At 38.2% G+C, this 13,164-nt stretch overlaps 1 protein-coding gene across 2 annotated transcripts in view; it reads left to right on the top strand.

Annotated features, from left to right (window-relative positions):
* Window positions 1-12,904, top strand: part of LOC140316721 (RNA-binding motif, single-stranded-interacting protein 3-like) — a 123,430-nt gene extending 110,526 nt beyond the window's left edge. Inside the window, exons 11-14 of one of the 2 annotated variants that reach the window (XM_072394665.1) lie at window positions 6,403-6,519; window positions 6,950-7,036; window positions 7,438-7,562; window positions 10,491-12,904. In XM_072394665.1, the coding sequence (XP_072250766.1) occupies window positions 6,403-6,519; window positions 6,950-7,036; window positions 7,438-7,562; window positions 10,491-10,494 (333 nt within the window). In that variant the 3' untranslated portion in view covers window positions 10,495-12,904. Of the gene's footprint in view, window positions 1-6,402; window positions 6,520-6,949; window positions 7,037-7,437; window positions 9,034-10,490 lie in introns of those variants that run through there. The other variant, XM_072394664.1, reaches the window with a different exon arrangement.
* The last annotated feature ends 260 nt before the right edge of the window (window positions 12,905-13,164 follow it).

The following is a 13,164-nucleotide window of genomic DNA, read 5'->3' as shown; positions in this document are numbered from 1 at the left end:
GTGCACTAGCTAGCCTGATAATCGAAAAACTTTTTAAAGCCTCATGACAGATGTGAATGTCAGAAGCAGGATCTATGGTAGAAAAAAAATCAAATCTTACAGATCATTTGCTATTATGGTCTTCAATGCTGTCTGTAACAGCTTCTTTTTCCAACAATAATAAAACTTTTCCCTTTTTCAAATGATTCTTTAATGATTCAAGAATGCAAATATTACTAATGACTATAGATCACTAACAAATCTGTATTTCATCTTTGCTCTACTGAATCAGTGTGGGAATCGCCTCCTTAGAGCGGCTGAAAAAGCTCAGCAACGCCAACTTTAAAATCAGTTATGAAAGACTGCTCTCTGCTGGACTGAATTGAAAGTCCACACAGAAATTTGTGTAAGTGTAGTTGTAGTATGTGTAGTAGTGTACACGTAACTATCGATCAGATGAATATAGATTTAACAAAAATATCAATGCACAATGCTGTAGAGTTACATACAGAATCCACCACTGTGATACAAAGATCTCTACTTGACTGGAGACCTCCACTTGTCTGTTCGTTTAGTGATCTAAAACATTTGACTTTTCTGAGTGAGCTCTTTCTGTCCAAGCAAAAGCTCACACACATATCCACATGACTTTGATTCAAACACAAAGATGTGTTAAAACACCCCCCGTATACTCTATATTCACATGTGCACTCACTCATATTGACTTTGAGAGTAGGTGTGCAGTCAATAAACACTTTAAACCTGCACTTACCAAACAGTTGTTCTCATAGTGTACAACACAAACATAACCATCATATAAAACCTCAAGCTTTTCCCTCCAGTCATCCACAGACTGCATGCAGCAGTAACAAGCGCAAGCTCCACTCTGAACACAGTCCAAAGTCTGGCATTTTGTTACTACCTCAGCATACCATATAAAATGTCAGTTCTTTCAATTTGTCGTGGGACAGAGTCCAGTATTTAATTAGAGGAAGGAGAGGGACAGAGTGTTGTTCTGTCTGGCCTCACCTCACAAGTTGATTACTCTTCAGTGCAGGGGGGGCAGTGGATTAGAAAATCATTGAAATAGATTCATGTTCCCGTAACCTTGCAAGCTTCAGATAAAAAAATAAACTTTTAATTGTAAAAGCACAGGAAACAGGACCCAAGCCCAGGACTCAGGAGGAGAGTGAGAGAAAGCTGATACAAAAAAGAGGCAGGGAAGCTAAGAAAAACAAAAAAAAAGGGTGAAGGCAAAAATACAGGAACATGCAATGTCATACGTGCTTCATCTTAAAGGAGGCTGGAGCCTATCCCAGGTGACACTGAGCAAGTGGACAGGTTTCAGGGATAATTTGAAAATGATGATCACTTGAGGCCAGACAAAGATGATTTGGTGGTGAACAAAGAGGACTATTGAGTATTTATACAAGGATGAATGAGGAAAAAATGGAAGATGTGACAACATGGGATTATTAGGTGGTGAAACCAGGAGCAGATAAGCAACTGACTGTCAGAAAAAACCTGAGGTAAATTATTACGAAATTAAAAAGGAAGCTAAGTCTCAGGAGATCACCGTTGCATTGGCTCTGCTTGTGTTCAACACCTGAAGGTTTTAGTTGCACACTTCCTCTGAAAGGATCCTGTCATTCTGTCACTCAGAAAGTTAGAAGTTAACAAAGACAACTGTACAGCACAGTGGGCAACACAGCAATTTAAGTGATTGTGACAAGGTGGCTGGACGAAGCATCCAGTCTCAAAACCTCATTTGGACTATTTAAACCTTATCCATGACATCCCATCATTACACTGTCCTCATTAGTGGTCTTGCAATAAAGAAGTTTATAGTAGAGCGAGTAGTAGACAGATGCTATTGTGCAGATTTCTGTCATGCTTTTGAGTTGGTTTCCTGACAATATTGGCATTTTGTATCTATAAAATTCAGTTACACTCCACTGAAACTGTCAGCTACTTGGGTGATTGAAGACATGGGCAGCACAGATACGGTGTATCAGTAACACACAGAGGAAGTCTAACAAAAATTTTTTACACACTAGTTAAACATGTTGAAAATTTTCTTGCTCCCTCCCTGTTGTCCTCTCTTCTCATCCATCTTCCTCTTTGTTTCTATCTGGCAAATCCTAAACACATTCTGTTGTCATGTCTGATTAAAATTAAGCCCATGAGAGAGGATAATACCCATCTGTAAATGTGTTTTCAAACAAATGTCCTATCTAATTATTTGGCAAGCAGCTTGATATGACAGCCTAAGACTTGGGAGAGGACAGAGCGAGATGGAAAGAGAAAATGAATGAATAAGTAAACTGTAGATTTGATAGTGTGAAGACAGAGGAGAGAATCAAGCACAGGGAAAGGAGAGGAAAGAAGGGATTACAAAGGATAAATCTAGAACAAAGAAAAGGAAACAACTGCTGCAAAAGCATGCCTGGGCTGTGCATGCTAGCTCCCCAGCCTTGTCTTTGCATAGTCAAAATCCCTGTTAGACAACAAAGGTGAAGGCTCGTCATTGTATTTTGTGGATACAGAGGAGCTTGGCAAATTAAAGCTGCATCAAGGAGGGAGACTGAGAGAAACACAACAGCTTAAACCTGTTCCTATGGTACCCGAGGTTCCTTCACAGCTGTACCGCAGTTAATAACAGCAAATTATGATTTATGATACGCGCTTCTTGACACATTTAGGTTAATGCACTTGGGCACGCATCTGACACTTGATAAAACAGTCATTCGTATAGTTTTCTAAGAATTGTACACACTCCTGGGCCCAAAACTGGAAGGTTGCTAAGTATCACTGACAAATGTGCAAAGATATATGGCTTCTAAATGAATCAATGACAATGACTAATCATAAGGTAAGAATTACAAAAAAAAACTAAATAATGTTTTTTTGGCTTAGACACAAGCTATAAACACACATTTTTCCGAGATTAAATGAGATTCATAAACATTAACACACCTACACACACACTGATAAAGGGCCTTAAGGACTGTGTTTCTGAGCCTTGGTTGAATGCCCAGATTACTTGAACTGCCTGTCTTTACATCTTAATTAGTAACAGGATGTCTTTGTGCAGAATAACTCACAAATCCCAATACAGGAAATGAATGTATTACCCCAACCAAGCATAGAAACAAAAAACAACAACAACAAAGGCGAGAGCAGAGCAGAGAGCAGTAATAAGACAAGAATTAGGATTTCAGATCTTCCTGAGTTCAATTGCCATGTTAAAGCTTTATGGGAACAAAGTGGGGGGTGAAGAATGTTTCAAAGAAAGCACAGTTCAGTACATATATAAGCCTGCAAATGATGTGCAATAATGTCTTTGTTTATTTTTTTAATGCTGAGATCATCCATGTGCAGAGCCATTACTCCTGCATGCCCACGGGTGCATGTAGAGACTTCAACCAAGCAATTTTGGCTCTAGTAGGTCTGTAAAAATCCTCTGCTTTTGTGTGTTCAAACAGACAAAGAGGGTGTGTTTTCAGCATGGAAAATAAAACTTTACAAGAATAATGCAAACATCTGCACTTGAAAGCAAACCACATTAGAGGAAAGACAAAATGCCATTCCTTTGTATGTTCACACGCATAGGAGTTCCAGCAGAAAAGCAGCACTTAGTGCTCAATAAATGGATGATATTATCCCTAATACTGCATATTTGATGCTGCACAGTGCCTGCAGCATTGAGCTGATAACATTTGAATCAGGTGAGCATTCACCTACAACGCTTCATTTCTTTAAAAGAAAATGTCCTAGAAAGACAGGAAGGAGTGAAAGAGAGACAAGGAAATGAGCCAACTCAAAGTTTAAGCAGATTTTTTTGGGGGTTTTTCTCTCTTCCTGTCCTCAGGGAAAGGATTTCTGTCTGTCTGCCTTGTCTGTCTCCTTTATTTCTCCAGGTTAAACATCTGATGCAAGAAAACATTAAGACAACACATGCTTTACAAGGTCCAATGATACTCATCACATGTGAAGTAATGCATAGTGTCTGCATTCAGACACATGCAGAGACAGCCAGTTTAACTCTTGTACGACTATAAATCAGAGCAGGCAGTTAGTCATTATGGTTTCCTTTTTCTTTATGCTGCTTTCTCTCTGCATTAGGACCTGCTGTGAGACTGAACAAAGAAAGAAAAAGAGAGGATGAGAAGTAATTTGAGGACAGAGTGTATTATATAGATGAATGGACAGCTTGGGTTCTAGCTTAATTCTGGCTGGTTATTTTACCTGGCTGAGCCAAAGCTTTGAGGGGTTTTGTGGGTAGATCTGTTGGAGCACCTGCTCGTTGTTTCTTCTTTCTGTGCATATATGTGGTCATGGAGACATAGTCATTCGCTTGTGTTTGCAGAGCATTTTCCTCTGCCAGGCTGCTGTATTCTTCAGATGTCCCTATAAAGGCAACTGTTAGTGGGATGATCAATGCACCATTGCTGACAGCTCTGATAGTCTTTGTACTTTCTATGCATATCTTGATTCTTAACTGTAACAAACTGTGAATGCATTCAAAAGGAACACCTCAGATAGCCACAACTTTCATTGCAGTGTGTTTGTTTATGAGGTTTGTGTTGCCTCCCTATAAAATTCCACCTATACAGAGCTGGTAAATGTCTGCCGTCAGTGTTGTGCTTGTGTCTAAAATGCCAAACTTTAATACCTGCTGCGTTCTTGTAACATCTTGCTTTGACACGCATTCATAGAGGTAGTGGTTGCTCTCTGGAGCAATACCGGGCACATTTCCACTGATGCTGTCTATGCTCATGGGAAGTGTAGTTAAACCCCTATCACAAACGAACAGCGTTTACATCCGCAGCAATGTTGGCAGGCATGTCAGCATATCCTGTAAAGAGTCAGCTATTACATCTTTACAGGGCTGTTGGGGTTGTTGTAATGGAAACGTATAGCTCAAAAAGCATCAAGGTTTTAGACTGCTTCAAAGCCGTTCACATTGAAGAGATTTACAGTAAAAGCCTTACTGCTCCGTTCACGAACATGTTCCATCAAGCCTGCCTGGTGAGCCAGGGGACCATATGCATTCCCATACACAAAGTCAAACAATTTGTAGTTATCCCGTTCAACAAGGACTGGAAGTTCAAACTATTTTTTCAAGACATAAATTTTGGATATTTTAAAAAAGAAAAAAAGAAAGAACACAACATCCTTGAAAAAACAAATTTATTAGCAGTTTAAAACTCTTAATTTCATTCACTTTGACAAAGCCCCTTGGCAAGGATTTAGATCTTCGAGTCCCCCTCGAGTAAGACTCTTATCTGTCATCTTCAGGCACTGCCACAGATATTATATGGCCTTAAAAGTCACAGTTCCTACTGGGCCACTTAAGGACAGTGAGGGAATTTTCTTGAAACCACTGGCAATAAAAGTTTTTCACCGTGTGTTGATTTGCCAAAAAACAAAACCCTTGATGTGTTTCAGGACCTCCTGATCCCCAAATTAATCATCAGATTTTCCTCTTTTGCACCAAAAATCCCTTCAGTTGTGTTGACTGGCACTGTTTCTTCACCCAAATTAGACGACATGTGACTGTCTGGGTAGAAGGAACACGAAAAAACATAAACACCTAGTCTGTTTTTCCCTTAAAGTTTACAAAAAAAAAAAAAAGATTTTCACAATCAGAACTGCACGATATTAGGAAAACCTGCAATATGTTGAATATTAAGATGACATCATGGCTTGCAACATATATAAGCAAATACTGATCTTAGTTTAATGCAGGCTGCATTCCATTTGTGTGCGTGTGCATGCTAGTTAGTTGTAGAACATTGTTTAAAGTCAAACTGTCTATGCGGTATTGTGCATGTTGATATCGTGATTATAATACATTTCCTACATATTGTGCAGCCATAATCTTAACAAGACATAACTTGGCTTTGACTGGCAGGCAGGTTTTGTTACCCCTGAGAATAAAAGTGGGCTGTTTCCAGTTTGTTTCGCATCTTTATTTTTAGCAACATTAGTCGTCCCCTCGCTGCGGTTTCCAGTTTCTAACAGAGACATGTAACTGATGCCAGTTTTTTCATTCAAATCTCAGCAAGAAAGTGAATATCATCTCCCAAAATGTAAGCCACAGTCCTGTTTGGATTATTATTTTTTTCACTCTACCTTCAGCTTAGGTTTCACTTGCAAATCTCCCTTTGTTCATGAAGGCTCAGTGTGATATTTAACTGTTAGCTAAAGGTCATTTCTTCTTACTCTGCTTTGTCTTTTTATCCCCACATTTCCTCCCTCTCAGTCTTTTCTCCCATTTTCATACGTTACCTTCCATGATAGATTTTGATATTTCTGGGGGGCCTGTCATTGCTCAGCCACTGGGAAAAAAAACAAAACACTTACATGCACACACTAGCAAGAATATAACTGGTTATGTTTCTTCCGCTCCTGCTTCAGGGTGCTGTGATCACCCCAGCCACGGCCATAGAGCCCAGTTTGTCTCTTCACCCCTCCAGTGTAATGGCTCCTCTCACCCAGCAGATGAACCACCTCTCTCTGGGCCCTACTGGCGCTGTAAGTCTCACCTTTACCATCTTCCAGCTGTAAGAATGTATCTTTTTCCTTGTATTATATTTTAGATTATTATCCAGCAACAACTTCTGTTGCATATGTCAACATAGGAGACTTAGAAAATGTGCCTTTCTGTCTATAGTCTGAAATATGTTAAGGGCCTTGAAGCACAGCCAAACAATGTGAAGTATTAAGAACTATAAAAAACCTGTGTTTTCTTTTTTGAATACTTTGAGGATCCCATATGTTGATGAATAGTAATGTTGAATTAGATTTTTCACACTTGATTCTTACTGCTTAAGAAGCAACTTCACTGAGAATGTGATGATGGCATGCTTCTCCTAGAAAGTACCTTTAATCCAAAGACTCTCAAGGACATATTGCTTGTGCCTATATTATATTACTGTCTTTGCCCCTCCTCCTGTTTCTGCAGTACATGTCTGCTGCAGCGGCTGCTCCTATGCAAGGAACCTACATTCCCCAGTACACTGCAGTGCCTGCCTCTGCCATCACAGTGGATGTAAGAACAAAAGCTAGTTGCGTGTTGTTTTTAGCCAGATATCTACTGTATGAAAGGATTAAATGGGTTGGATTCAATAGAGATGCTTGTGAATTTTGTTTTAGTTCAGAACAGAAAAAGTTGGAAAAAATACAACCAGATTCTAGTATCACATAGCGCTTTACTAATTTTCTCCAAGGTTCTTTCTAAAATTAACATCAGGGATAATTATGCACTTCCCCAATGCAGTTATCAAAGCAAATTAAGTTTTTGTCTTCTGTATTCTATATCTCAGTGCCTTTTGGAGTCAAAGTGTTCTTACCTTACTAACCCATGATTGCAAAGTTTGAATTAAACCTTGTGTTCCTATCAGTGTAATATTTCATATATGAGCTTCGTTCTTTGACTGTGTTTGTGGTCAGGGTGTGGTGACAGACCCATCTCCACAGACAACTGCCTCCTCCTCACAGGATGCCAGCGGCCAGCAGCCTCTATCAGTGGAGAGCACAGGAGATCATGCCACAGCCTACTCCTACCAGCAGACTAAGTGAGTGGGATAAAAACACCTTTTTTACAGTCCAGTCTAGGTTCACATATATTTGAACACTGACACCTTTTTTGTAGTTTTAGCTGTTTACTAGAAGTCTTTCAAGTTATAATGAAGATGAACTTAAAGTGTAGTTTCTCTTAAATTTGAAGGTATCATCATCCAATTTTTTGGGGGGAGGGGGGTAGATCTCTGTAAAACAATCACAAGTACAAGAAAGTATGCCATCTTTCATTTTTAAGGTTTTAAATATCAGGACTTGAAGCCATCTATTGTTACCAGGTCTTGAACTGATGTAAATACAACATCAGCTGAACTACAACATGACACATGACACATGACATTACATCGTGTAATTGTTTATTTGAGCAAAACTATGCCAAAATGTAGAAGCAGTGTCTGAAAAACTAATTGAACCCCTTGATAGCTTTTGGATCCTTTAGCAACTAGCTGAAATAAATGTTTTCTGTATGACGCTCAAGGTCTCGCATGTTAATTTGAAGAAGTTCCGGCCCACACTTTTTTAGTTTTGCTTGAGTTCAGTGAGATTTGTGGGCATTCTTTTGTGGGAATCGTCCCCACAGCAGTTCAATCAGCTTGAGCTCTGGACTTGGAAAGAACCATTGCTTCACCTTGATTTTTATCTTTTTCAGCCATTTTGTTGTAGATTTTCTGCTGCGCTTGGAATCGTTGTTGTTTTGCATGATTTAGTTTCAACAAAGCTTTAGCTGTTGGACAAATTGCATCCCTTTTGACTCTAGAATTGTTTGATATTTAGAGTAAGTCATGATCAGCTCAAACACTGCAAGGCGCTCAGGTACCATGGCTGCAAAACAAACCCAAAGAATCACTCCTTCAACACTGTACTTGACAGTTGGAATGAGGTGTTTGAGCTCATTCACTGTGTTTGGTTTTCTCCAAACATGATGCTGTCCGTTATGACCAAACATCTCTTGTCTTGTCTGTCCAAGGGACATTGTTCCAGAAGTGTTGTGGTTTGTTCAAATGAAACTTTTCAAACCTAAGCTGTGCCGCCATGTTCTTTTAATAGAATAGAGACTCCCGTTACAAACAAGCCATCCTTGTTCAGTCTTTTTTCTAATTGTACCATTATGAATGTTTAAGATTTGATATGCTAACTGAGGCTTGCAGAGTCTGTGATGTATTTCTTGGGCATTTTGCATATGGGCTTAAATTTGTCTCAAAAATACCTGCAAATGCAGCAACGGACTGATCCGTGGAAGGACCGGTGTGGCTTCAGGTTTCATTCAATCCACTGAACTGTCTGCACTGAAGGGCTTGACCAGTTCAGTGGATTGAATGAAACAAGTCAGCTGTGCTGCTGCATGGTTGAAACAAAAACCTGCAGCCACACCAACCCTTTCACGGATCAGTTTGACACCTGTGGTCACTCTTTCTTATAGCAACATCAGCGCCTTAGTTTAACTGGCTACCATAATAACTGGAGGTTGAGTATGCGAGTAACTTTTTTTCACCCCCATTCAATATCCAAATTGGGGACAGCTTTAACCGGGAACAGGTCACTGAAATCGGGGACGTCTGGTCACCCTAGCTTAATAAGGCTGTCGTGATTTTCATGGCCTACATGTTTGCTAATTGTGAGTCTGTTGCTAACGTTAGGCTCATTGACTGAAAACAACACAAAAACTTTAAAAACTACTACTTTTAAAACTTTAAAACTACAGACCAGCAACAAACACCATCCATAAATGTTATCACATCCAACTGACACGTCCATGTCGTTACTATGGTTACTGCTAATCATCGATCTTCTTTCTTTGTCGTTCTTAAGCCGAGCCATCAGTGAACAACAGTGCCATCAACTGGATGGTGCTTTGTGAATCATATTTGTTTGTGGATCTGTGCAGATTTGTGGAAAGAATGTCTCAAAAATAGAAACGTGTGATTGGTGATCCACAAATGCTGAGTCACGATTCACAAACAGAATTTTCAGTTTCACAAATGGCTTTTAGTTTTACAAATGGAAAATGATGAATACACATTTAAAAACCAATATATAAGCTTCAAATAGGAAATTTGTATTTGTGGATAGCAAAACACGTGTGCAACTCAAGGCATATTTGTAGATCACCCTATGTGCATTTGCAGATATATTTGAGACAAATTTAAGCCCATATTTACCATTTCTCCCAGCTTTGTATAGTGTGACCTTGTGGTGAACTCGCTGAGACATCCACTCCTGGGATGTTTATCAACCGAATGTTTTCCTCTTGTTAATAATCATTCTCTCTGTGGAATGATGAACTCCAAAATGTATGGTAATGACCTTATCACCCCTCGCAGATTGATGAGCAGCAATAATTGCTTCTCTAAGAGGCAATACTGATGTTAACGCACCTGGATGCTTCAGACCAGCAAAGTGTCAAAACGTCTGCTTTGATAGAGGTGTTAGCACTTGATGATGATCAGTTAATCAAGTGCATCCGATTAGCAGCACCTTGCTGCTACTGACTCTCTTAATTCCTATTTAAGCAGTAAGGTTATCTTTAGTTTTTCACATACTGCTTCTGCATTCTGGATTAGTGTATGTTAACTGCACATAATGTAATTTTATTAAAAGTTATTAAAAGGGTCTTATTATGTAAAATATTTTATTTGTCTTCACAATTAACTACAAAAGATTGAATTGTGTTATATTACAACAGTGATGTTTTTATCAAAGAATCATGTCATTTGCTTGTACAAGTCCCCCATCAACTTTTTTTCATTTTTTTCTCATTTATTATGTTTTTTCTGCATCGTAGATAACCCTCTGGTGGTTTTATTTTCACATACTAGCGGTTGTACAATGGAAATACTGTTTTTTTGTTTTGTTTTTGAAACAGTAACAGACAGCAGGGTTTCTTCAGTTTCCCTTTTTTTCACTGAATTTTCTGCCTCCTTTAGATAACAAGACTGGTAGGAATCATTGCTGCATTGCCTTTAGAAGGACTGCACGATGGCGCTGGAGACACAGCCAGAATCGAAATGACAGGACAAAAAAATTTAAAAAAACTGATGCGAACAACACCGAGGGGAGAATGCTTCCATTGTGCACAGGCACTGAATAAAAGACAAAATGAAGAAAGAATCAATTATCCTTCATACCTGGTTGAACCGAGAAAAAGACAAAAAAAAAACAAATCATTGTTTCCTGAGCTAAAGGACAATGAAATCAATGAGTCCTCAACTATGATTTGATTATTTTTCACCCTGAGACTGGACTTTGCCTCCAAAGGAAAAAGAAAAACACAAAGACTGAACTCAAATTTAACCAACTGTACAGAAAAAAATTACATTTGAATGTGCAGGTAGATTTTCTGACTTTTTTATAAAAAAAAAACAAAAGAAGAAGAAGGAAGCAAAGTCTAAGAGAAAACAGGCTGTCTTCCTTTGATATGAAGCTACATTATTTTCATTCTTTTTGTTATTTGAGTAGTTTTCTAGAATATCAATGTTTTCGTAAATCTTTCTTGCCTTAATTTTCTCAAACTTTGGGAAAAAAGTTTCCAAAGTATTATATTCTTTAGAGAAAAAAAGAGTGGTTGAATGATTTGAGATTTTCTGAGGGCCTCAGAGATGAAATCTACAAAGCTATCTGTACAGGATTTTAACACATAGGCTGTATTTGTATGAAGATGATTTTGCATTATGTGGTGAAGTGCAGGTGATGTTGGTTGATTAGATGAAAAAAATCTTTAATGTGACTTGTAGAAAGGGTCAATCCACTGCTTCCTGGGAAATGCAGTTTGGTTTAATCGTGGAGTAAAAGCTCTGTTTCTCCACCACATTTTATATCTTTCTGCCTTTTGGTTTTAGATTGCAGTCTTTTTTTTCCCCAAAGGCTTTTACTTTGTGTGCTTTGCTTGTCTAATTGCATAAAGAAAAGGGCAAAAAAAATCTGACTTTGTCAAAAACAAAAACAAAAAAAAAAGCAAATTTAAAAAAAGCTAGGATTTTTAAATGTGCAAGAAGCAATAGTTTTAGTAGAACTGTTGACAGTTTATTGAGTCTTTCTTAACTGTTGAACAAACGCAGCCTACAGGTGGCATATTTTATACCAAAGACGAAAAAAACTATGAAGTGAAGAGATCTTCCTTGTGTTGCTTATTTTTCTTTTTTTTCTTTTAAGTTTTTCCTTTTTGAAACTAAAATGTTTTGGTCATCATGATGTTGGTCTGTGAGATGATTTTATCAGTGAATGGAAGCACACAGTAGGTCGTTAACACAATTGCCTCAACCAGACGAGAGGATTTGTTTCATGCGGTCAAATGTTAATATGATCTGGAGTGTAACAGTTAAGCAGACATCCAACCTGTTGAATATTGCTATGTACTTCTTAAGTTACACCAGCCTATGTTCTTCTCAGGCTGGTTTAATCAATGTTAAATCTTAAATGCCAATACTGACATGCTCCAACTTATGATGACTGCTTCCCAAAATCCTGCAGATAAAATTGTTAGAATTTCAGATGTGTATTCCAAGTCAAGCAAACTATTTTATGTACAAACAGGAGACACTTAACAATGTGAGCATCGATGATCTCTGTTAGAGTAAAGGGCATTTCTGGTAACAAACTCATTTCAGCTTATGTATACAAGAAGATTTCATTTTTGTGTGTGTGTTTGTTGCCTTTTTTTTCTCTATTATTTTTTGAGATAATAACTAATAATAATGTTTGAGCTGCTAAACACTTCAGTACTGGGGATAGACACTGTTTTGTGTTGGATGTCTGTGGAAGTGGTGCGTCTCCTGGATAAAAGTAACTTACCATTTTAAACCAGAAGATTTAGGATTTACAGATTTGAATATTTGTTGAGAACACGAGTGCATCACATATTAACAAAATGTACAAAAAAAAAAATTGTTACCACTATGTGGACTATGTGGCTCAGAGTGGTTGTGAGAGCATGTCCTCGAAGATCATCCCCTCGCTCCACGAATGAAAGGAGGCAAATGGAAATGCAGGAAGAGATGGACACAGAAAAACTGGTTCAACCAAAATCAAGCTGATACAAACCTCTCGTGGAAAAATGATTATCGTAGGGAGAGAGAAAGTAGAGAAAGTGAGAACAAAAGTAATATTTATGAGATCTTGTTTTGTACAGGTGTGTAAAAGAAGATGCAACAGAAATAACTTTGATGATGCTATTTTTTTATTTGCTCGGTCACATGCCTCCCATGTCTTTCAAGTTGTGATTTTGAGAGTGTGTCTGTAGAACCAGTGGATATTGCTGTAGTTTCAGATGTGTCTTTCTGTTTGTTTTCTTTGTTTTATTTTTGAAGAAAACTTTCAATAAAAAAATATTTCAAACTGTCAATATTACCTTCCATTTTGCTGATGCACTCTACTACCACTAGAGTGCGGTATTGTATTGTGTATAAATGAAGGGTTATGAAGGGTTGAAAGGCATTTAGATTTAAACATGAATACCTGCACTTTGACATTGCTTGATCTACTTGATCAGATGGATCCAAAGAGATATTCACTTGTGATGTAGCACTTTAGGTAGGAGCTGAGCCCCGGGAGATACATCAATCAGCTAATTAAAAGAGCAGCAACCAACAAAGATGCAGTTAG

The sequence above is a fragment of the Leuresthes tenuis genome, unplaced genomic scaffold (assembly GCF_036924035.1).
Source record: "Leuresthes tenuis unplaced genomic scaffold, fLeuTen1.0.hap1 SCAF_10, whole genome shotgun sequence".
NCBI classification, from domain to species: Eukaryota; Metazoa; Chordata; class Actinopteri; order Atheriniformes; family Atherinopsidae; genus Leuresthes; species Leuresthes tenuis.
This window is presented reverse-complemented; position numbering and strand designations above follow the sequence as displayed.